Source organism: Chrysochloris asiatica, unplaced genomic scaffold (genome assembly GCF_000296735.1).
Source record: "Chrysochloris asiatica unplaced genomic scaffold, ChrAsi1.0 scaffold00004, whole genome shotgun sequence".
NCBI classification, from domain to species: Eukaryota; Metazoa; Chordata; class Mammalia; order Afrosoricida; family Chrysochloridae; genus Chrysochloris; species Chrysochloris asiatica.
The window spans coordinates 21074973-21101423 of NW_006408522.1; the positions used below are offsets into that span (position 1 = coordinate 21074973).

Consider the following 26451-nt stretch of genomic DNA (forward strand, 5'->3'; position numbering starts at 1 on the left):
GATCCGTATTTGTGCCCATTCCAAAGAGAGGTGACCCAACGGAATGCAGAAATCACCGGACAGTCTCTTTGATATCCCATGCAAGTAAAGTTTTACTAAAGGTAATACGGAAACAGCTACAATCATACATTGACAGAGAACTTCCAGAGGTTCAAGCCAGATTCAGAAGAGGCCGTGGAACGAGGGATATTATCGCTGATGTCCGATGGATCTTGGTTGAAAGCAGAGAATATCCAAAAGATGTTTACGTGTGCTTTATTAACTATGCAGAGGCCTTTGATTGTGTGGATGATGACAAGCTATGGCAACATTGTGAAGTATGAACATTCCAGAACACTTAAATGTGCTCATGAGGAATCTGTACCTGGACCAAGAGGCAGTTGTTTGAACAGAACATGGAAAACTTAATGGTTTAAAATTAAGAAAGGTGTGTGACAGGGTTGTATTCTTTCACCATACTTATTCAACCTGTATGCTGAGCAAATAATCGGAGAAGCTGGGTTCTATGAAGAAAAACATGGCATCAGGATAGCAACCTGCGATATGCAGATGATACAGCCTTGCTTGCTGAAAGTGAAGAGGACTTAAAACATTTACTGATGAAGATCAAAGAGCACAGCCTTCGGTATGGGATTACATCTCAATGTCAAGAAAACAAAAATCCTCACCACTGGACCAATAAACAACATTCTTATCAACAGAGAAAAGATTGAAGGTGTCAAGGACTTCAATCTTCTTGGATCAACTATCAACACTCAAGGAAGCAGCAGTCAAGAACTCAAACGACGTATTGCATTAGGCAAATCTGCTGCACAAGACCTTTTTAAAGTGTTGAAGAACAAAGATGTCAGCTTGAAGACTAAGGTGCACCCGACCCAAGCCATGGTATTTTCAATAACCTCTTGTGCATGCGAAAGCTAGACAGTGAATAAGGAAGACTGTAGAAGGATTGATGCCTTTGAATTATGGTGTTGGAGGAGAATATTGAAACTGCCAAAAGAACCAATGGATCCGTTTTGGAAGAAGTGCAGCCAGAGTGCTCCTTGGAGGCCAAGATGTCCAAACTTTGTCTCTCATACTTCAGTCATATTGTCAGGAGAGACCAGTCGCTAGGGAAGGATATCATGTTTGGTAAGGTGGAGGGTCAGAGAAAAAGAGGAAGACCCCCAAAGAGATGGATTGGACTCATCAATGGACTCAAGCATGGCTACAATAGTGAGATTGGCCTAGGATAGAGCATTGTTTCGTTCTGCTGTATATAAGGTCGCTATGAGTCGGTACCAACTTGATGGCACTTAAGTTTTTAAATGCTTGAGTTAACAAAAGATTCATCTATTCAGTAAACATTTCCTAAATTTCTCCCATGTACCAGACATTTTCTAGGCATTAAGTTTGGAGTCCTGGTGTGGTGTTGTGGGTTAATGTGCTGGACTTCAAGGTCAGTTTGAACCACAAGGTCGGTGGTTCAAAGTCACCAGTCGCTTTTCAGAAACCCTATAGAGGAGCACTAATAGTCAAAACCAACCCCACAACACTTAACAACAACAATAACAAAGTTTTGTGCAGTGGGATAAGCACTGGACTGGTAACCTGAAGGCTGATGGTTCAAACCCACCAGTCACTCCTTGGAAATTCTATACAGGGTCGCTATGAGTCGGCATTGACTTGATGGCACTTAACAAAAAGAAGTAATGAACAATGTCAAGTCCCTATCCTCACGAAATATATGTTCTAGTTGGGATAAAATAGAGAAAAACAAAATAAATAAATATATAATGAAGGTTCAAAGAGTAGAATGAAGATAGGTATGCTGGTTTATATAAAGTTACCAGGAAAGGCCCTTTTGATAAGACGATTTTTGAACATAGATAGACTAAAGGAAATGAGGAAGCAAGTTATGCCGATATTTGAGAAAAGAATATATCAGGCAGAAAATGGCCAGCTAGCTCAAGGCCCTGATGTTAGAGCATGCCTGGCTCATAGGCTCATGTTCAGACAATGATAAAAAGACCTCTTTGACTAGGCTAGAGTGAGCTGAGGCTGGGCCTAAAGGGAACAGAGCCAGATCACATAGCGAAGATTTGGGATTTTATGGATGAGTGAGATGAGAAAGTACTTAGGAATGACATCATCTGGCCTACATTACTCTTCTTGTGGTGTGGGGAAATGCACTTGGGGAGCAAGAAATGAATTGAGGGGAGCAGTCAGAAAGCTACTGTAGAAATACAGGAGAGAGATGAGGGTGGCCTAGGCTAGCTAGTAGAATTGGTAAGAATTGAATTCTCTATAGATTTTATTGATAGACCTAACAGGATTTGTTGTTAGATTAGATATGGTGTATGAAAGAAAGAGTCAAACGTGGTGGCAAGATTTACAGCCCGTGGGACTGGAAGCCTGAAGACTGGAGCTACCGTTTGTGGGGATGGGTCCATAGGGAATCTGGAGTCTGGTTTGGGAAGGGCTCTGTTAGATGTGCCTGAGCAGAAATGTCAAGAAGGTAGCGAATGCGCGAGACTGGAGTTCAAAGGAGAAGTCAGAGCAGGAGCTATCAGTTTGGGAGCAGACACCCAAGATTCATATGCCCACCGCCAAGAATTTTTCCACTTAATAAGCTACCAAAATATCCTTTTATGTGACCTACTTACCCTGAGGACTTGAACTCTTACATGATAATTGTGCTTTTATATCTCACAAAAGACTCCTCATGAAGTCTCTCAATGTTATATAAGATTATTTTTCTTTTATTTTTCAGAACTGAAGCCACGTGGCGTAGCAGTCAATTTAATCCCAGGGTTGCCAGCGTACATCTTGTTTATGTGTGTTCGACATGCGGACTACCTAAATGATGACCAGAAAGTGAGGTCATTGCTAACATCAACAATTAACAGCATCAAGAAAGTATTGAAGGTCAGTTCATGTCCCACAAAATTTTCACTATGAATATTAATGATGTGGTTTATCTTTGGTAGAAGTAATTTCCAGCCTTAACGAATCACTTCTTTTGTTACTTTCATATGCCTTGCAATGTGTCTATCTGCCTTCTTTCAAAACAGAGTTCAAGTTGAACTAAAATAAAAGTTAAATCTGGTATAATTGCCTTTAATTATAAAGCAAACAGCTTCTTCATTTGGATTTTACTTAAACTGAATTTAACATATTTACTGGAGTTCATTGACACAATATATAGGAACTATGATGTTGTCATTAAAACAGATGTTAGTTCAGTAACATATGGCTTTGTCATATAAAAAATGTTTGATAAAACACTAATATTTGTCGTTCATCTCTTCTCCCTATTCTTCTCTAGCTCACCCTAAAATGTAACTTGTTATCTAACGTGCCTGGTTCCATGTGAGAAGCAAAACACAAATCTTAATCAGAAAAGGAGTATTTGGGGGAGAGAGCAAAATTATGTAACAGAACAGAAAGGCCCACATAATCACTGAGTCACATTGCATAATGCTCCGCTTGACTCTCTAGAAAAGCAAATGAATATTATACTTAATTTTAACTCAAGTGTTTCTGTGAGTAGCTCAGATAATGTATTCTAGGTGCTTTGATTTCTGATGATCCAACTTAATGAGAACTTGGAGGATGGAGGTGAATGGATAGTTACTATGTCCAGTAGACTTTTAACAAGTGCTGTGTCTCAGTAAGTCCCTATCATGCAGATAGTCTGTGTAGAAGCACTCCCAGTGGTTACTAAAATGTGATGTTTCTGAAGATTTACCATAAAAAACATGGATGTCTTCCAAATCTAACTTGTTGAATTTTTGGTGTATTGATGCTATCTTACACTTAAATAAGTAGCAAGTTTTACAACTTCTAAAGTCAACTCCTAGAAAAAAGACAACAAAACCAAATCATAAAGTATTGTTCCTCTGATCTTAAAGATATTAATTGAAGGAGACATCTGTCTAGTTTGACTGATTACTGGGTCAAATTATCTAAAGGTTAAAATCAGTGGGTACTAGAACTTAATACTGTTTTGATACCATTTGAAATGTGCATTTGTCTCCCATCCCAGTTTTGAATTGAAATATATTTGTGTCTTGCATCCTTGTTTTGATTTTAGTAAATAATTTCTTTCACAGTGGCTCTAAAGGAGCATATATAGCCAGAGGTATATAGAAAATTCATGTTTGTGTGTGTGTAGATTCAAATGCTGTGTTTCTCCCTTTAAAAGATAGTTAGTAACACATTCAGCGATTATTACAATGACAGTAACAGAATGTCATTTTATAAAATGCGTTGTGAAATACTTTTCACAATTGATATTTTTTTCAGTAATGTGTTTCCAGTTTCTGAGTTAAGAGAAAAACAGGTGTTTGGTTTAAATGACAACATACAAATCTCTGAGACTTGAACTGTTTTCATGTTTATCAGTCATATTTGAGTGTGTCAGTTGTTAAATCCATCCATAGCAAATAGAGAATTCAGTGATTTAAGACTGAACAGTTTCCAAACAAAACAATATACAAAGCTACTCCTTCTTATACTTTTCATCTTTAGCTTTGTACTCTATAAATATATTCTGGCTACAGAAACTCATTTATTTACTATCCAGAAATTTTTACACAAATTTTCAAATGGTTCTCTCTTGATACAATAATGTACTTCACTAGAAGCTAAGTTATACCAGAAGACCTGTATTTCTATTATTTATGAAATACACAGATATGACAATTTTGTACTCTAAAATAGTTTCACTTTCCGTTATTAATTTTTTTAATATAACATAAAGGAATAGTTACAGAATTTGGAACAAATCTGTTATATTCATATTGCTATTAGTAATTTTGGAGTCCTGGTGTGGCTCTGCAGTACAAGTACTGAATTGAGTGATAGTTTACATGGGAGAATATCAGTTTTACACTCATCATTTCATTACAATGATTACAATTTCCTCTGTGCATCATCATTCAACAGTATTTGCTTCTATTCCCTCTGTTTTTGTTTTTTGGGAGGATGTACACAAAAACACTCAGAATATATAATCACTTAAAACAACCCAAGGGCACATTCTGCAAGCCTGCCTCCTGGCTGCCAGCACATAGCCTTTCTCTTTCCGTGAGTCTAGAGTCCTCAGCTGCTCCCTCTCTCCATGCCATCACCTCTGCCTCCATCTCTGGTGTCGCTGCTTCTCTGGATAGGGTTCCACATTCCACCTGTGCTCTTCTCCCTTGATGGTCATAGGGTGACCATTAAATTAGATTTTATATTTTCTAAAATTAGATTTTATATTTTCTAAAATTAGAGGGGAAATAAAAGACTCTTTAGGAAAATAAAAACTGAAGGGTTTTTGTTTTTTGTTTTTTTGTGTGTTTTTTTTGCTTTAAAAAAGTAGCTGTTGTTTATGGTAAAAACAAGCAAACAAAATCTTGCAAGAAACTTATTTTTACCTATATATCTTGCTCTCCTACATAAAAATTTGACCACAGGACAAAAGGCTAGTATTCTCATACAACTTCTAAGCATCTGCATTTTGTACTAGTTATTAGGTGGTATAATGTAAAAATAAAATAGAATGAGCTTCTAAGATCAAAACATGACCATTTAATGCCTGAAACATGAGACTTTCTGCTCCCGTAAAGATTTACAGCCTCAGAAACCCTGTACAGGGTCGCTATGGGTCGGAACCACATCGACAGCACTTAACAACAACAAAGTATTTTAGGTTTTCCTATGTAAGTTCTGAGTAAAGGTATAGACAAACATTGAAATTTCTATTAGTTTGCAAATCCAAACTTGTCAGTGATGGATGTCAGTCACAAAAGCACAGCCCAGTGAAGTGTGCCTATCAGTCAGCCCCTAGGGCTGAAAGACCCCTCTCAGCCCCCATGCCTTCTCCGTGCACCAGCAATCTGTGTCTTCTCTTGGCCACTGTGGCCCAGCTCTGGGGGACGTCCCTATATCTGAACAGCTCAGGGCAGGACTTCCTCAACCTAGCTCTGTCTTCATTCTCAGAAAATTTATCTTATTCCGCGTAAGATTGTTTATGAGTTTAAGTGATTCCATCCCTTTTAATACTTTTTATTACAATATTTGACTCCCCATTTTTGTGTTGTTTTAAGCTCTTACCCTTTTTGTATTCCCTTCACTAACCCCAAGGGAAGTGGGTTTAGGTGAGCTGTGACTTGGTGAAACTTTTATCACTTAAAGGGACAGCTATGTTAACATCAACTGAATAAATGGGAATCATTTTTCTATTGGCAAGCAAAGTAACAACCAACCAAAGAGCCCATGTGATTAGAATTTTGTTAGCAATGATGTAAGACTTTATACTTGGCAGTGTGATTTATTTATTTGTGCAGTTGCTTACTGTCGCAAATGAAAGAAATGGGCTTTCCGGTATCTGTTCAGTTGTTGTTGTTTTTTCCCTAAGGAAAAAACATATTTAGACTTATTCTCTGTTTCAGAAAAGAGGTGATGATTTCGAGACCGTCTCCTTCTGGCTCTCTAACACATGCCGATTTCTGCACTGTTTGAAGCAGTACAGTGGCGAAGAGGTGAGAAAACTTTGATTTGAAAACTAGTATGCTGTACTTCATTTTGTCTGTGTGTGTTTTGTTTGTTCTTTTAGTTAAGTTCTTCCTAATTGTTTCATTGACTTCACTACTAGAAAGCCTTAAATGCTAGGCTGGCAAGTTTACATATTAACCTGAGACATTAGGAAGTAGAAGTGAGGGTATGATAGAAACATGTAACTATGCATGAGCATTTGAGAATGATTATCTTGGTATTTACGTGTGGGATGGAGACCGGGATGACTGGAAGGTAAGGACATCTACTAAGACGTGGTTGCAGAAATCCTGTTTCTGGCTTAGGGAGATAAGGTAAAAGAACGAAAAGAAGCCTTGCCTCCTTGGAGAGAGTTAAAAAGCCTCTGAGGATGTTGATCAAGCTGGAGACAGTTACCAGACAGAAGGGCCATTACACTCATGTATGTGTTGACTTTGCACTGTGACTCCAGGGATTTATGAAGCACAACACATCTCGCCAGAATGAACACTGCCTCACCAATTTTGACCTGGCTGAGTATCGGCAAGTGCTGAGTGATTTGGCCATTCAGATCTACCAGCAGCTCGTGCGGGTATTGGAGAGCATCCTTCAGCCAATGATTGGTAAGGCCTGGGCCCCATAAGCACTGCAGTCTATCCACCACAGCTGCCCGCCCATCCATTACCACCAGTGGTACAGGTTTTGGGGCATGTATGCTTACAGAGGAGTCCTGGTGTGGCGCTGTAGGATAGGCGTGGAACTGCAAGCCCTAAGGTCAGCCTTACGGAAACCCTCCTTATACAGCAAGGGTGGGGGACATCCACAAAATCAATTGGCCTGACCCTGCTACGGCAACTGTAGTTACTTACATTTGTTGTTGTTAAGTGCTGTCGAGTTGGTTGCAACCCATAGTGACCCTGTATAGCCATCATGTTGTTGTTGTTAAGTGACACTATCAATTCCAACCTATAGCGACCCTGCATAGGGTTTCTGAGGAGCAGCTCCTGGGGTTTGAACTGCCGACCTTGTGGTTCAAACTGACTTTGCAGTCCAGTGCTGTATCCTATAGTGCCACACCAAGACTCCAGCCATTACATTTGTTGTTGTTGTTATGTGCCGTGGAGTTGGTTCCAACTCATAGCGACCCTGTACAGGGTTTCCAAGGCTGTAAATCTGTACAGGAGCAGAAAGTCTCATCTTTCTCCCACGGAACAGCTGGTAGTTTTGAACTGCTGACCCTGAGGTTAGCAGCACGATTCATAACCACTATGCTACCAGAGCCATTCCATTGTTATTGTTGTTGTTAAGTGCCATCGAGTTGGTTCCTACCCATAGAGCCATTACATTAGGGGTGAGTTAATTAAATGTTTGACCAAATATAGCAGGCTAATTTTTAAGTTGATAATTTTGTATGGCCTGCAAATAATGTTATAAGTTTTGAAAGAAAAAAGATTCCCCACCTGCTAAACAGGGTCACTAAGAGTTGGAACCAACTCATTGTTACTTAACAACAACAACAGTTCTTACAGAAAGGAGCCCTGGTGGTCCAGTGAATTAAGCATTGAGCTGCTAACTGAAAGGCCAGTGGTTCAAAGCCACCAGCCATCAGGAGAAAGATGAGGCTGTCTGCTCCTGTAAAGGGTTACAGTCTCAGGAACCCTGAGGCATAATTCTATACTGTATCCTATTGGGTTGCTATGAGTCATGATCTACTCCGTGGCAGTGAGTTTTGGTTTGGATTCATAGAGAAGAATAGGAAGTAGTAAAGGAATTTAGGTGGCAATATGGACAAGAGGGACCAGTCTTGGTAAAGTGGAAGGTCAGTAAAAAGAGGGAGACCCCCAACGAGATGGATTGGCACAGTGGCAGTAGCAATGGACTCAAGCTTAACAATTGTGAGGATGGCCCAAGACTGGGCAGTGTTTTGTTCAGTTGTGCTATGAGTTGGAACTGACTTGATGGCACCTAACAACAACAGTGGGCCTAAAATTAGCTGAGGAATCCCCAAAATCCAGCCATGAACAACTGGGAATACATCAACATCTCTGCTCAAAATGGCAGCATCTGGTTGTCCTACCTGATGCAAAATGCCTCTCTCTGAAGATGTTACAGTTTATACTCAGCGGTAGGTCTCATACCTTATCAAGTTTTCAAAAACATTTAAAGTGGTCGAGGAGGATACTACAACGTAAGGCTTCCTATGGGCCCGTTTAAACTAAGGTGGTTGGTAATGTGTACACTTCGCTCTAGAAAGAACCAGGAGCCAATAAAACAAAACAAAAACAGTCATAACTGTTGAATCAGTTGTGACTCATGACAGCCACCTTCTTACAGAGCAGAACATGGGGTTTCCTTAGCTGGAATCTTTATGAAAGCCAATCTCCAGGCCTTTCTTCTGTGGTTCATGCTAAGTTAAACACCTGATGGGCCTTGTAGAATTGTTATAGGCATTTTGGTTTAAAATTGTTGTGTGCTGCTGGGAGTGGCTGGTGGATTTGAACTGCTGACCTTCAAATACAAGTCCAGTGCTAACCCTGCACCACTACACCAGGGCTCTGGTTTAAAGTTGTTGTTGTTAAGTGCCATCAAGTTGTTTCCAACTGACAGCGACCCTGTACAGAGTTTCCAAGCTGGTGAATTTGAACTGACGACCTTATGGTGGTACATTATTGTCAGGAGAGCTGCTTAGTGGCTGGGGTGTGGGTGTGAATATATGTGTATCCAGTTAATCGTGTGATTCCATGCACCTCTCTTTATGTGTGCACTCCCTCTAGGTGTTAATTTATGTACTGTGCTATCTGTGTTCCTTTGAAATGTGAAAGGAGGTAGTAGAAATAGGAATTAGGAGGCGAGCACAAATTGCAGGTTACAAAATTTAATTTTGAATGCACTGAACTAAAAAACTTAATTTTTTAAGGTTCCCAAACTTAACATTAGTCCCAGTTACTTTCTTTACGCACTCATGTTTCCCTACAACTTTTGCACTTCCCTTCTTTGGGCTCATAGTATTTCATTTTCATGAATAAGGCCCACAATTAACTAGCTAGAAACAGAAAAGCTATGGAAGACAGCACTCTTTTCACTTGTCTTCTATAATTGAATTTAAAGCAAACAATGCAAGAGGTAACACAGATGTAAAGAAGGTCAGCTTCAGCCCATCTTTTTTTCTACTTGTTACGAATCAGGCTGTGAGCCACAAGGTCTGCAGTTTGAAACTACCAGCAGTTCCGTGGGAGGAAAATGAGGCTTTCTGCTCCCGTAAAGATTTACAGCCTCGGAAACCCTGTACAGGGTCGCTATGAGTCAGAACCGACTCCACGGCACATAACAACAACAACAAAGGCTAAAAGAAAGTTCTTTTTATCATCTTGCCTCTGAGAATCCCCACTCTAAATCCCTCTCCGCATCTCCCAGTCATTTCACGTTTCCACAACAATAATGACAGTAACAACGACAGATGTGTTGAGTCAGTTTAAAATTCTGTGGAAGCTGCATTCAATCCTATGAGACAGACACAGCAGTGAGCTAGGCATAGCCCCGCGCTCCAGTAACAACGACAGATGTGTTGAGTCAGTTTAAAATTCTGTGGAAGCTGCATTCAATCCTATGAGACAGACACAGCAGTGAGCTAGGCATAGCCCCGCGCTCCAGAGAGTGGGCATCCTAGAAACATCCTAGAGAGGCTGAAGTCAAATGCTGCGTGAGCACAATAGAGGGGATAGTTCCAGAGAGGAAAAGGCAAGCCTGGGAAGCCTCACTGTTAGGCGAGAAGCCCAGGACAAGAGCCCCACTCTCCAGTCCCACACTCGTTCATACTCCCAAGTCTCCTCCTAGACCGTTACCCAGAGCCTGCCCTTCTGGCTATTTGGTGTTTGGCTCTGGAGCTCAAATGTCACTGGTGACTGCTTATTTCCATCTTTTATACAATGAAGATAGCACACAGTTGTGCTATTAAAAGGTTACTGCTTCTTACTATAGAAAGCACACTACTAATATTTTAAATTTCATAGTAACTTTTATATTAAAGAATTAGTCCTTCACTAAAGTTAAAAATCCAGAGATTGTTTTCCTGTGGTGGTCCTTTTTGCGCTATCTTGGTGCTCAGATCATTTTCCTAAATTGTGTGTATGTGTGTGTGTGTATGCAAACACACGTAAACAGCTTTTCTTCCCAATTTTCTCCTGCAGTCTCAGGCATGCTGGAGCATGAAACGATTCAGGGCATGTCCGGGGTGAAGGCCACGGGACTGAGAAAGCGGACCTCTAGTATCGCCGACGAGGGCGCCTACACACTGGACTCCATCCTTCAGCAGCTCAACTCCTTCCACTCAGTCATGTGTCAGCACGGCATGGACCCAGAACTCATCAAGCAGGTCGTCAAACAGATGTTCTACATCGTGGGGGCCGTCACACTCAACAACCTCCTTCTGCGGAAGGACATGTGCTCCTGGAGCAAAGGCATGCAGATCAGGTGAGCACAGGTCCACACCTTGCGGCTTCTTCAGAAAACTGGGTCATGGAGAGCTGATTGTTTTGAGATCAGTGCACTGAGGTTCATTGCCAAGCAGCCAAGCAGCAAAGGAAGAACTGGCTTGATGCCATTTTCTTTTGCCCTGGCTGAGTTTCTCTACATCATTTTGGTTCTTGCTCCTTGCCTAGTCTTGTCAGTGGAGGCATTGTTGGAAACTTTGTTTTCCTGAGAAGTAAACTTATTTGAGGGAGCATAGCGATGATGAAGACATACATCAACATGAAATAACTCCTTCCCCTCATTTATGCTTTTTAGTTTTACGGCAATAAAGATCAGATTACAGTGACCTCTAATGCTTAATTACTCTAGAAATATGTTATGACAAAATAATTTTGTGTACCTATGGCAACCAGAACACATTTAACAGATCTTTTACTAACACTTGAAATATGCCCATCTACACAAAAATCCTCACCACTGGACTAATAACATTCTTATCAATGGAGAAAGATTAAAGTTGTCAAGGACATCATTCTTCCTGGATCAACTATCAACACTATCAAGGACTTCATTCTTCTTGGATCAACTATCAACACTTACGGAAGCAGCAGTCAAGAAATCAAACGATGTATTGCATTAGGCAAATTTGCTACACAAGACCTTTCTAAAGAATTGAAGAGCAAAGATGTCAGCTTGAGGACTAAGGTGCGCCTGACCCAAGCCATGGTATTTTCAATAACCTTATTTACATGTGAAAGCTGGACAGTGAATAAGGAAGACCATAGAAGAATTGATGCTTTTGAGTTATGGTATTGGAGGAGAATATTCAAAGTGTCATGCGCTGCCAAAAGAACCAATGAATCTGTTTTGGAAGAAGTGAAGCCAGAGTGCTCCTTGGAGGCCAAGGTGGCCAAACTTCGTCTCTCATACTTCGGACATATTGTCAGGAGGGACCAGTCGCTGGAGAAGGATATCATGTTTGGAAAGGTGGAGGGTCAGATGAAAAGAGGAAGACCCCCAACGAGATGGATTGGCCAAGTGGCAGCATCAATGGACTCAAGAGTGGCAAAAGTAGTGAAGTTGGCCCAGGATTGGGCAGTATTTCGTTCTGCTGTGCATAAGGTCGTTATGAGCCAGTACCAACTCGATGGCACCTTAACAACAATATTTAAAATCGACTCCTGGTGTGGCGCTGTGGGTTAATGTATCAGACTGCAAAGCTGTTTGAACTGCAAGGTCAGTAGTTCAAGCTCACCAGCTGCCCCTCAGAAACTGTATACAGGGTGGCTATGAGTCAGAATCGACTTAATGGCACTTAACAACAAAAACATTTTTTAAATGGAGTCCTGGTGTCGTGCTGTGGGATAAAACACTGGACCGCAAGGTCGGTTTGAACCAAGAGGTCAATGGTCCAAACTCACCAGCCACTCCTTGGAAACCCTATACAGGGTCACTGTGAGTCGAAACCAACTCAATGGCACTTAACAACAAATATTTAAGATAGTGCCAGAAGATGAGCCCCTCAGGTTGGAAGGCACTCAAAATACGACTGAGGAAGAGCTGCCTCCTCAAAGTAGAGTTGACCTTTAATGACATGAATGGAACAGTTTTCAGTACCTTCATCTGCTGATGGAACATGACTCAAAATGAGAAAAAACAACTGCCAATATCCACTGATAATCGGAGCATAGACTGTACAAAGTATGAATCTAGGAAAATTGGAAGTCATCAAAAATAAAATGGAATGCATAAAGATTGATGTCCAAGGCATTAGGGAGCTGGAGTGGACAGATATTAGCCATTTTTCTTCAATGGTTTACTATGCTGGCAACGACAAATTGAAGGAGAACGACAGTACATTCATCCTCAAAAAGAACATCTCAGGATCCATCTTGAAATACTATCTATGCATGTACAAAGAAAATCAGTAAATATAGCTGTTATTCAAATCTATGTTCCCAACACCAAAGCTAGTGATAAAGAAATAGAAGCATTCTACCTACTTCTTCAGCCTGAAATTGATCAAATGTAAACAAAGTGCATTAATATTTACTGGTGATTGGTATGTGAAAGTTGGAAATTGAGATCGGTAGTTGGAAAATACAGCGTTGGTGATAAAAATTATGCTGGAGACCACATGATAGAATTTTTGTAAGATCAATGACTTCTTCATTGCAAATACCTTTTCCAGTAATGTAAATCACAACTAAACATGTGAACCTTGTCCGATGGAATACACAGAAATCAAATTGACTATATCTGTGGGAAGAAACGATGGAAAAGCTCCATATCAACCAAAACAAGGCCAGGGGCTGACTGTGGAACAGACCATCAATTGATCCTAAACAAGTTCAGGCAGGTTGAAGCTGAAGAAAATTAAAACCAAGTCTATGAGAGCCAAATTAGGACATTGACTATGCCCCACCTGAATTTAGAGGCCATCTCAAGAACAGATTTGACACATTGAACACTAATAACCAAAGACCAAAGGAGTTATGGGATGGAATCAAGAACATCATACATAAAGAAAACAAAAGGCCATTAAAAAGACAGGAAAGAAAGAAAAGACTAAAATGGAGGTCAGAAGAGAGCAGCTAACATGAATGGAAGAAATGATGATGTAAGAGAGCTGAGCAGAAAATTTCAAAGAATAGTTTAAGAAGCTACAGTAAGTATTATTATGAAATGTGCAAAGACCTGAGGTGAGGAAACCAAAGAGGAAGAATACGCTCAGCATTTCTCAAACTAAAAGAAGTGAAGAAAAAGTTTAAGCCTCAACTTGTAATATTGAAGGATTCTATGGGCAAAATAACCCAGCTTCTTGGATTATTTACTCAGCATACAGGTTGAATAAGTGTGGTGAAAAAATACAGCCTTGTCGCACACCTTTCTTAATTTTAAACCATTCAGTGTTCCCATGTTCTGTTCGAACAACTACCTCTTGGTCCAGGTACAGATACCTCATGAGCACATTTAAGTGTTCTGGAATACTCATACTTGGCATTGTTGTCCATAGCTTGTCATGATCCACACAATTGAAAGCCTTTGCATAGTCAATAAAGCACAGATAAACATCTTTCTGATATTCTTTGTTTTCAGCCAAGATCCATCGGACATCAGCAATGATATCCCTCGTTCCATGACCTCTTCTGAATTGGCTTTAACCTCTGGAAGTTCTCTGTCAATGTATGTTTGCAGCCGTTTCTGCATTACATTTAGTAAAACTTTACTTGCCTGGAGTAAATATCAAAGAGATTGTCTGATGATTTCCACATTCTATTGGGTCAGCTCTCTCTGGGTCACCTCACCACTGGACCAATAAACAACATTTTTATCAATGGAGAAAAAATTGAAATTGTCAAGGATTTCATTCTTCTTGGATCAACTATCAACACTCACAGAAGCAGCAGTCAAGAAATCAAACGACGTATTACATTAGGCAAATCCGCTGCATAAGACCTTTTTCAAAGTGTTGAAGAGCAAGGATGTCAGCTTGAAGACTAAGGTATGCCTGACCAAAGCCATGGTATTTTTCAGTCACCTCATATGGATGCAAAATCTGGGCAGTGAATAAGAAAGACTGTAGAAGAATTGATGCTTTTGAGTTATAGTTTTGGAGGAGAATATTGAAAGTGCCATGGGCTGCCAAAAGAACCAATGGATCTGTTCTGGAAGAAGTGAAGCCAGAGTGCTCCTTGGAGGCCAAAGTGGCCAAACTTCGTTTCTCATACTTTGGACATATTGTCAGGAGGGACCAGTCGCTGGAGAAGGATATCATATTTGGAAAGGTGGAGGGTCAGAGAAAAAGAGGAAGACTCCCAATGAGATGGATTGGCCAAGTGGCAGCATCGATAAACATAAGTGTGGCCCAGGATCGGGAAGTGTTTCGTTCTGCTGTGCATAAGGTCACTATGAGTCGGTACCAACTCGGTGACACCTAACAACAACAACATGGGCAGAATATTGAACAATACAGGAAATAGCAAAAGAGAATGGAATACACAGTTATTATATCAAAAAAATTGTCAATGTTCATCCATTTCAGGAAGTAACATATGATTAAGAACTTTTGCACTGCCAATGTAAGCATAAAGCAAGGCTCCAGAAATTGACAGAACATCATTTGAAATCTTTCAACAAACTGATGCTGTACTGGCAGCACTCACTAGTCTATGCCAAGAAGCTTGGACGACAGCTACCTGGCCAACAGATTGGAAGAGATCCATTTTTGTGCCCTTTGCAAAGCACGGTGACAATAGAATGTAGAAATTATCAAACCAATATCATTAATCTCACATGAAATAAAGTTTGCTGAAGATAATTCAAAAACAGTTGCAGTATTACATCAACAGGGAGCTGCCAGAAATTCAAGATTCAGAAGAGAATGTGGAACAAGGAATATCATTGCTGACATTAGATGGATCTTGGTTGAAAGCGGAAAATACCAGAAAGATGTTTATTGACTATGCAAAGGCATTCAACTGTGTGAATCATCACAAACTATGGCTCACATTGTGAAGATTAGGCATTCCAGAACACTTCATTGTTGTCATGCAGAACCTGTACATAAACCAAGCAGCCGTTGTTCAAACATAACAAGGGGATTCTGAGTGGTTTAAAACAAGAAAAGATGTATGCCAGGATTGCATCCTTTCCCCGTACTTAATCTGTATTCTGAGCAGGTAATTTGAGAAACTGGACTATCTGAAGAAGAATGAGGCATCAGGATTGGAGGTAGGCTCATTAACACCCTGTGGTATTCAGATGACACAAACTTGCTTACTAAAAGCAAAGAGGTCTTGAAGCACTAAAGATGGATATCAAAAAATACAGCCTTTAGTATGAATTACAATTCAGTGTGAAGAAAACAAAAATCATCCCAACTAGACCAATAAATAAAATCATGATAAATGGAGAAAAGATTGGGGTTGTCAAAGATTTCATTTTCCTTAGGTCCACAATCAATACTCATGGAAGCAGCAGTCAAGCAATCAAATGATTGCCTTAGGCCAATCTGTTACACAAGACTTCTTTAAAATGTTAAAGAGCAAAGATGTCACTTTGAGGACTGAGGTACACTTTACCCAAGCCATGGTATTTTCAGTCACCTCATGCATGTGAAAGGTGGACAGTGAATGAGAAAGCTCATGGAAGAATTGATGAATTTGAACTATAGTGTTGTAGAAGAATATTGAAAGTACCATAGACTGCCAGAAGAGTGAACAGATCTGTCTCAGCAGTACAGCCTGAATGCTCCTTAGAAGCAAGGTTGGTTAAGACTTCTTCTTATGTACTTTGGACATACTATGAAGGACCAGTCCCTGGAAAAGGACATCATGCTTGTAAAGTACGGGGTCATTGAAAAGGAGGAAGAGGTCCACCAAGTGGATTAACACAGTGACGGCAACAGTGGGTTCAAAGATAGGACTGTGAGAATGGTGCAGTTTCTTTCTCTTGTGCATCGGATCTCTATGAGTTGGAACTGAGGCTTCAGCACTAACAATATATTTTAAGAAAAGATACACTCAATTGTATGCCCAGCAGCGCTCCAGCATAACCTCATTATCATAATATAATTTATTATTTTAGTTTTGCAAATATTTATTTTAAACCAACTAGAACCATCACCATAGGAAGGAGGGAAAAAAGATTTCCTGTATAAAAGTCTTTCAGTTAAAGCTCAGAAAATCTTGACATTTTTCTCAGGTTTTCTCTTCTGACACAAATTCAATGACTTGAAGAACAGAATGCATTTCACTCAGGAAGTCCAGTTGTTTTCTCTGTTAGCTTTGATTATAAAGATGAGGTTTTCTGTTGTAATGGTATAATGCCTCTTCTTAGCCAGTTTACTAAATTCTGACTGTGTGTCCATTTATATCAATTTCCATTTGAAAACCATTGTCACTTTGGAGCCTCACCATCTGTGTAGTTTTTGTCTGTCTTCTAGTGTCTGTCACTTGTCCTGCTCTCCTTCCACTCCAAAGCAGTCCAGGCCTTTATCTTCACTACCTGGGCTCCTCCCCACTTAAGGTGTGAGCACACGGTAGTTGTGGGGCAACTTGCGTTTGCCTTGATAAGCTTGGAGTTTGCCTTAAGGAAGAGGAAGTACTTAAAAGGTTATTAATCCTTACCTCCCGAAAGGAACTCATATGTGAAACTAAGAAGCTATGAAGTGTTTCCTGGTCAGCTGTTCAGTGAGAACACAATAATATTATGTGTTCTGTTTTGTTTATTAGCAAGCCTTACTTTGTAACATATGTTTTGTGTGACTACATTTCTACCTTCAGTTATATTCTCAAGTCATTTAATCTTATATAAATATGATTATAAGCCTTACAACTATTAATAATGATAACATTTTAAGCACAGATGATGTGATTTAAGAAAATTGAACAAAAATACTGCCTGTCATTTAAACATAAAATCCTGACAAGGCAACACCAAAAAATTAAGACATTTATGACAACATTCAGCACATTTGTATTCTCTCTGTCTCACGCTCTCTGTTTGGCGTAGGTACAATGTCAGTCAACTGGAGGAATGGCTACGTGACAAAAATCTGATGAACAGTGGGGCTAAAGAAACTTTGGAACCTCTTATTCAAGCTGCTCAGCTTCTGCAAGTGAAAAAGAAAACAGATGAAGATGCAGAAGCCATTTGTTCCATGTGCAATTCTTTAACTACTGCCCAGGTAAGGCACCTTGGCCTGCTATGAAATCAGTCAACATTTATTAGAGATGATTATTTGGGAGGTAAAGGGGTGGTACAGATATTCCTCATGTCTCTAAGCTGACTTCATTTGTATCAGAGAAGGAGTATGTAACTACAGATCTTGAAGAACAATTTTTCCAGAAAGTAATCCATTTTAGTGCTAATCACAGCCATCCATATTCAATATTCTGCAAATATTCAGAGTGCCTACAGTGTTCTATAAGGAGCTCTGGTAGCACAGTGATTATGAGTGGGGCTGATAACCTTAAGGTCAACAGTTCTACACTACCAGCTGTTCCACGGGAGAAAGATGAGGCTTTCTGTTCCCGTAAAAGATTTACAGCCTCGGAAATTGTACGCAGGGTCTCCAAGAGTCGAAACCGACTCCGTGGCATATACCACCATCACAGTGTTCTATAATGTCCCATGCACTTAGCTACATTCACGAACAAAGCAAAAGTCCATGCTCCCATAAGGTGTACATTCTATGGAGTTTATATTCCATAAATAATTACTATATGATTTGGTAACTGAGTGATTCTTGAGTCTTCTCTTTTTTAAGACAGATAATTCTTGTTCTTTTCAATTCAGCTAGTGATTGAGTTGTCTCACAGCACCACACTTGTTGCTAAGGAGATAGTTCAGTAAGTAAAGAACATGTCCTGCCTTATGGAGCTTACTGTCTAGTAGGGAAGACAGCTGTGCATAGTTGGCCCTTATCAGAGCATCTGACAAGGCATGAAGGAAGCTCTGAAATGTGAGAACTGCATTGGCTTAAAGAAGGGTCTAGTAAGCTGTACCTCAAAGGGTGTTCTAGAAAACGAGGCTGGGGAGGGTATTTGAAGACATAGCAACAGCATGAAGCAAGACATAGGCATGGACATGCCCATTTTTCTTTTGCCCAGTTATTTTCTGTACTGACGCTTGACCTCCTTAATATCTGTCCCATATCTGATAGCCTAGAGATCTTCAGTTGTGCCCATAATGCAATCAGAACTCAGTTAGTAGATAATGGGAATTAAGATCTGCAGCTCCTTGTTGCTGAACTCCTAGCTACGTAATTCTCACCAAGAATAAAACAGAACTACATTACTACGTAATGGTCTTCAGACTGCTCGCAATGTGCAGTATTAGAACACATTGGGGCAAACCTGACTTCACAGAAATCTGCTGTCATCTAACTTTTAAAGACTGTACTTAATGTACTTGGTATACTTTAAATACGTTTCATAGAGTGAGCTAGAGCTATAATTCATTTAGCAAATTTTATTTCACAAAGTGGTCTGACTTTTTAAAAAGTCCTAATACTTACCCCTGAGGAGTGATCCCCTGATTCAGTAATTACTCACATAAGAGACATTCCCATTTTCTAATTCATAGCTCTCTGGTGTTTCATTTATTATTTGCCTCTGGATAAGCACTATCCAGTTGACTTTTTAATTTAAATTTAAATATCCAAATCTGACTGGTGGTTACTGTATTGGACAGCACAGCCCTAGATAATACTTAGAAAATGGAAATGCCTTTCTACCTTAATTGACTGTAATTAGAAGAGAAATGTGACGATTTTACACAAGAAATTGATTGGAAACCTTTTTAAGCCCTTCCTAACTGGTGTGGCTCTGTAGATTAAGTATCAGACTGTTAACCACAAGATCAGTCACTCCTTGGAAGCCCTATACAGGGTTGCTATGAGTTAGAACTGACTCTTTGGCACTTAACAACAACTTGTATTTAATAGGTTAATATTAAAGGCATTTGATACTAATCTTTCTGTAAAAATATGATTTAAAAGAAACATTTCATTCCATTACTTTGTATATGAAGAGAACCAGTTGCATAATGCTATTACAAGAATATATAGAAAATAGAACATATAATGTATAGATAATAAAGTGTATAATGTGCAGAAAATACCTAAGTGGTTACTCAGGACACTGTTAACAATTCCTTCTTTTGGAGACTGGGAATGACTTCGGCTTTTCATGCTGTATTCTTGTGCACTGTTTGATTATGCTCCCAAACCTATTGTGCTTCTTCTAAAATTATACAAATATTGCATGAATATGTTCTTATAAAAATTAAAATAATAAAAGCCTGCCCTTAGGCTCAGTTCCCTCTGCCCTCTCGTCCTGCCCATCCTCAAGCAGAGTTGATGAATGTGTGCACAGATCCCTTCGTTTTCAGGCACTTGGTTTGTATTTGATAATAGACTGAAACCTGCCACCACCTCATTTCTTACAGATTGTCAAAGTGTTGTTTTTGTATACTCCAGTCAACGAGTTTGAAGAAAGAGTCTCTGTATCATTTATTCGTACTATACAGGTAAGATCTCCCAAGATGTTTGTTTGTTTGAAAGTTTACAGGGCAGATCATCAGTTTTACATTCAACAAATCATACACCTTGTTTCATTAGTATGATTATAATCTCCTCCATGTACCATCAGTTAACAGTATTTCTATCCACTTAAGCTTTAAAAAAAAAAAAAAATCACTCAGGCATATATAATAATTTACATCTCCAAAGGGCACTTTCTGCAAGTCTGCCTCCTGGCCACCAGCTCTTAGTCCCTCTCTTCCCATGAATCTAGAGTCCTCAGCCACTCCCTCTCTCCATGCCCCCATCTCTGCCTCCGTTTCTGGCATCTCTGCTTCTCTGGATAAGGTCCCATAGTCTACTTGTGCATGCCTCTCTTGATGGCCCTAGGGTCCTCTGTTTCTGGACTGTAAGATTAACCACTCCCCTGTTTTTGTTACAAAACTTCTACCTTTACAGTTGTGACAGTCGCAATTAGTCATGATAACAGTTAATCACCATTGAATCCTATGAATCTTATCCCCATCTCTTTTCACCAGACCCATCTAGACAAGATGACATCTACTCAGTGGGGACTCTTTCTTTCCCCCTATACTCTTAAACTAAAGTCCCTCTTGAAACCTTGTAAGTCAGTAACTTCATGCTTTTATCAGCTCCCTCATTTTAGGTAGCCAATGTCTACGTTGCCTGTCCTTGTCTACCCTGTGTGCAGAGGGGATAGCATTGATACTTGATGTGAAGACTCCCTCCCTGTCTGTTGGTATTTAGAGTAACTACCTCTCTGAGTATAGGTCAGGTTCATCAAATTGTAGCAATTTACCCTTGTTTCCTTTATCAAAAATAATTCATTTATTTTTTTGTAATCTTCCTCTAGTCAAGTTCTGATTATTGAGCCTTCGAGGCTAGGTCAAATGGGTACTGTCTGCAAGTTTGGGTGTTCTTGTGCATCTCCCCTCACTTCATATCAGCTGGATGCTTCACTCTCACTCTAGCCCTCTGTGGCTATGTCCTTATCCATGGGCTCAAGTGTCCTCAGGTCTCACCACACTTTGGACCAACCAGCCCTTCCTCATCTTTCTCTCATCTCCAGGTCAACAGGAGTCAATGGACTGTGGTTGAACTCAGCCCATTTCTTCATTGCTGTCTTTCCCCCTCTTCCACTCACCAGTAGACCAGTGTGGTCACCAGCAAGCTTACATGCTTGTTTGTGTGTCTAGTTTCAGTCTTAGAGGGGAGTATGCCCTGAAGGCACTTGATTGCTAGCTTTGGTGTATTCCTGGCGAACAGCTTGCTAATTCTTGTAGTAGCCAGTCATGCTGACATTTTTGTTTTGGGTTTTTCCTAATGATCTTTCTTTGAAGATGTATCTTCTGTCACTGTAGCTGTTCCAGGCTGATCTGCTTGTCCTGGCTATGGAAATGTCCCACCTCATAAGGTTCTGGATGGGACTCAGGATTCCACCTAAGGTCCTATACTCTACAAAGGCTTTGCACGAGGCCTATTTCACTGGGCAAGTTCTAGAACCCCTTTTAGGTATTCCAATCAGTTATAGGCTGAAGATGAGCTTACAAGTTTTCTCTAATCATATTTCCCAACATTCCTTTGTATCCCACTCAAGTGTCTACTTTACAGTAGTAGGCAAGGGAAAATAATATTCATAAGACAGTCAAGCATTTTACTATTATTTCCCATCTTCAAGCTATACCTAGATCCCTGTATCTGAGAGCTCTGTTGTTCCAAGGCTGAGCATGTGTCACTATTTACCTCTGTCCCACTTAGGCCATGCAAGTGTTCCCCTGTTTATCTTGTTTTTCCGCCTCCTCCCTGCTTCTTGTATTGCCTCCCCAACACCCAAACTAAACCCCCCACCCCAACCCCATTGTGGTTACCTTATATTCCATTAATTCTTCCTTAAGATGGTCTATTTTAATCCTGTAATCTACCTGACCTTCCCACCACCTGGATCTTTGTTCCTCTGTGTTTACCATCTTTCACATTGTAATTGTTTTGACCATAGACTTACCTCCCAGATCCTCTGTTCTTAAATTTTTATTCTGTTCTTGACTCTTCCATTTGTCAATTGAGTTCAAGGTGATGCTGCCACATATGTCATTCTCTAGTTGTTATCTGTTCTTGTTGGTTCTCAGTCCACAGCACTTCCTTTAGGATGTTTTTCATAGCAGGGATGGCTTTGGCAAAATCCTTAAGCTTCTGTTTATCCTGGAATGTTTTGATCACACCATCATATTTGATTGACAGCTTTGCCAGGTAGAGGATTCTTGGGTGGCAGTTTTTTTCTTTCAGAGTTTTATATATCTCTCCCCATTGCCTTCTTGCCTGAATGATTTCTGTTGAGAGATCTGAGCTTAATCTGACTTGCTTGCCTTTGTATGTTACACTTCTCTTTTCCCTAGCTGCTTTCAGGATTCTGTCCTTATCTTTGATTTTGGAGAACTTGGTTATTATTATATGTCTTGGTGATTGTCTTTTAGGGTCTATCCCTCCTGGGGTTCATTGAACTTCTTGAATGCTTATCTTTTCACTTTTCAGGATGTTTTTCTTCCAGAAGCTCTTCAACTATCTCCTCTGTGGACTTGTGTGATTCTTCCTGTTCCAGAATGCTGATAATTCTTAAGTTATTCCTCTTCATGTTGTCCAACATGAATCTTAGGCCTCCTTTACATTTTTTAAATATTTTTTTGTGTTTGCTCTTCTCTCTTAGTAGTGTTGAGAGATTTATCTTCTAGCTTACTAGTTCTGGCTTCTAGCTCTTCAGTCCGACTCCTTTGCCCTTCAGTGTATTGTCCATTTTTGATATTTTATTATTAATCGTTTGAACCTCTTTTTGTAGGTTTCCAATGCTGTATTTATCTTATTTGATTGTTCCATAGTGCTTTCCTGACTTCTTCCTTATTTTTCTCAACTCCATTATATTGTGTTTTGATACATTTTATAATCATTTTTCTGAATTCCTTCTCAGGCATTTCCAAAGCCTGCCCATCATCTAGTATGGAGTATAGGTCTACTTTCAGCTCATTTACCTCAGTCACTTTATCTTGTTTCTGTACATGTGCTGAAATGGTCATCTGCTTCTGTTTCTTTGGCATATTCAGGAGTTATCTGTGGCCTTAATACTTAGATGAGTGTGTGATTTGGGTTTTTTTTGTTGTTGTTGTTGTTTTTGCTTTCTGATTGCCTCCAGGTAGATACGATCAGAAGATGGGCTTCCCTTTTCACTCTTCTTCATGAGAAATTTCAAGATGCCACTATTGGTCATTGGGACATAACTCAGAATTTAATTTCTGGCCTATTTCCTTTTTAGTCTGCCTGTCTCGCTCCACAATTCCCATTCAGGCCTTTTTTCTAATTATAAACAGTTCAGAGCCGGCTGTGCCTGTTTGGTTTTAAGTGAAAACTGTCTCTAAATTTTGAGGAGATGTGTGTGCATGCATAGTAGAACCCTCTGGGTTGGGGGTGAGATGTCCACTCACTCAGGCACCCCCTCTAGTCACCAGAATGGTGGTGTGCAGACAGCATGAGACCAATGAACAGATACCAAAAAAAAAAAAAAAAAAAAGAATGTCCACACCTTTATCTCTGCGGTTCTGTCAGGTATCTGTGACTACTCTGATCCTTCCCCAACTTGGTGTCGCCCAAGGTGGTGATTCTGGGAGCAGCTGAGCATCTTGAATTGGAAAGCAATGGATTTCTTGCTTCTGCTACAAATTCCCCTAGCTGTTAGCCTTCCAACCTTCTAAATATTTCTTTATATGTGGTTCAGAGTTCAGGCACCATCCCCTGAGCCTGCTTGGTCCGGTATTCTGTGTTGTTGCTGACGGAGCTCCTCACTGCACTTCCACCCAAGCTGCCATCTTGTTTGTTCTCCTCCATATATTCTTTTAGAATGAAACATTTACAGTTGATTAAAAGATAATGTATTTTTATCTTGTGATTATGTTATTTTATCTTTTATATAATACTTGAACTTTTGGATTAAAATTTTTCTGGGAAATGGAGTGATTTAAAAACAAAGATAAGCAGTCTTCATTAGGTAAAGATTTTGGGGTAGAATTTTTGGCAGAAAAATTATATTTATAAATTCACAGAATTAATATTATTTTTCTTTCTTTTTGATCACCTCAGGTGCGTTTACGAGACAGGAAAGACTCTCCTCAGCTGCTCATGGATGCTAAACATACCTTTCCTGTCACCTTCCCATTTAACCCGTCCTCCCTTGCACTAGAAACCATCCAGATTCCAGCCAGCCTGGGCCTGGGCTTCATTTCACGGGTCTGAAATGGATGTCAAGGCAAACATAGATGATCATTTCTTGCCTGAAGAAAGAACTCATTATTTCCAGTGAGTTACTGAAAACACAGTTTGAAAGATAAAGTACTGGTTATCGCCCAAACGAGGTTATTAACTGGAAATCTTCTTAGCATACTTTCATCACCCAGGAAAGAAAGATAGACTTCTCATGCTGTTACCTTTTATAGCAACACTCATCCCTGATCAATTAGGTATCCCAAGTTTACATGCAGGTGAATAATGGAAAGAAGAAGAAAAGGGAAGGAGGGAAGCGTGAAGGAGGGAAAAGTGTGTCTTCAGCTACCAACATTTATTTTAAATCCTTAGTATTACATTTAAATGGTATACAAAGCATAAATTCCATCCCTGAGCTGTTGTTAGAAAGGAACACACAGAAGAACGGAAAGAGAGATCACTACTGAGTCCAAATCAATTTAGGAATCAATTATGTTGGTACTGTCAAACTGGAATGAAGAAATAAACTGGCAATATATAAAGTAATTGGTCAAGTAACTTCCTTCTTTGTGTCACCGTTATATAGAGATACTCAAAGAGCTGTTGCATAGATGTCCTTTTGTTTGTACTGTAGTCTACTGAGCATTTTAAATTGCTGCTACTTACTGTGTACTTTAAAACGTAAGTGATACTCTTATTAGGCACTACAACAATAAGCTTCTCTTTTATTGACTCTGTTTACAATGCAATCCAATCACAGTTTTAACTGGATTAAGTGCAAATATCTACAGATTCACCTGCCAAGGAAACTGGTGACTTAGCATGTAAGTAGCAGACACTGGGAAGTTATGTGCTTCTGTGACTGAATGTTTGACATTTAGGGGTAGAATTAGACAAAGTGGCTATTGCTGGTATCGTTATTTATTCAGGATGTATTATATGGATCTGCTCATTAATATTCCTGGGTAGATACTACATCAGGAAACAGTGTTCTGTGAAGTGACTTATGTTTAATTATCAGCTTTGATTCCTGCAGTGCACATTTTCAACCTTAACAGGTTTTATTTCTTCTTCTTAATTTATTAAGAATTAATCTCAGTCACTTCTAGAGAGGATTATCAGAATATTCATGATTCAGGTCTTAAAACCTTGATTATCCTATAAATTATGCAAAAAGAAGGTGTATGATAAATATTTCATTATGATCCCATTTCCTTAGGCTATAAATGTCCTCAGATATCATTAGATACTTTAAAAAGCATCATGTTAGAAATACTTTAAGAAATATAGAAGATTGTTGAATTTTATAGAGGATTTGGTTTAATAAGACCCAGATTCTGTAAGTTTTCATTCTGAAATTCTAAGTAAACGTAGTCTCTCCATTTCCCCTAGAATCTCATATCATCAGATTGTGCAAAATCTAATCATTAGTTTTTATTAGAAACTCTGGTTCCGAACTACAATCATGTTTATATAATTTCACCCTTAGATGGTCTATAAAACTGACATCTTATTAAAATATGTGCAATATTAATACAAATAAAAGTTTCAAATCAGTGAAAAAGATTATTGAAAGATAAACACTGTCTTTTAACTTATTTCGGCCTCAGTTTCTTCGTGTGTAAAATGAGAGGGTTGGACAACTGGTTTTTAAGGTCCCTTGCACCTCAGATTTTCTCCTTTCAGTACTTGGATCCTAGAGAAGCAAAGTGCAGTTACAGAATGCGTTCGCCCTCTGCTGGACAAACCAGTGTTTGGTGCCTGTTAATTCTGAGGGATTCATGACTACAAATTTCTTGTAGCCATAACCTTTCTTAAATGTACATGATTTATGCACATGCCTTTAAGGAATCTCACTATATTTTTATTATTTGAAAATTTATTAGTTCAGTGATTATTATTGGATCATGTACTGCTGTGTTCTGTTGAATGTTTAGTTGTAAAATCAACCAAAAACAATACTGATCCAATCAAAATTGCTCAGTTTTCCTTGATTGCCAATGTGGCTTTCAATGAACAATTAACTCTTAAAATCATGGTTAGTACTGAATGTGGCAGAGTCCAGTGCATAGATGGAGATTGGGTCAGGGAGTTACTGGGAAACAAAATGCAACCATGATGTAGGCTGCTCACTTCAAACCTGGAAACCCTCCATACCAGCTTAGTTCTATGTAACATGTTCCACATAC

The 26451-nt window shown here is 39.5% G+C and overlaps 1 protein-coding gene across 3 annotated transcripts in view; it reads left to right on the plus strand.

The window, feature by feature from the left end:
- Positions 1–24853, plus strand: part of MYO5A (myosin VA (heavy chain 12, myoxin)) — a 239831-nt gene extending 214978 nt beyond the window's left edge. For 2 of the 3 annotated variants that reach the window (XM_006831636.1, XM_006831635.1), the window contains exons 33-39: positions 2753–2907; positions 6420–6509; positions 6974–7124; positions 10689–10971; positions 17488–17662; positions 19927–20007; positions 24143–24295. In XM_006831636.1, coding sequence (XP_006831699.1) covers positions 2753–2907; positions 6420–6509; positions 6974–7124; positions 10689–10971; positions 17488–17662; positions 19927–20007; positions 24143–24295 — 1088 coding nt within the window. Of the gene's footprint in view, positions 1–2752; positions 2908–6419; positions 6510–6973; positions 7125–10688; positions 10972–17487; positions 17663–19926; positions 20008–24142 lie in introns of all 3 variants that reach the window. The other variant, XM_006831634.1, reaches the window with a different exon arrangement.
- Positions 24854–26451: the final 1598 nt, after the last annotated feature.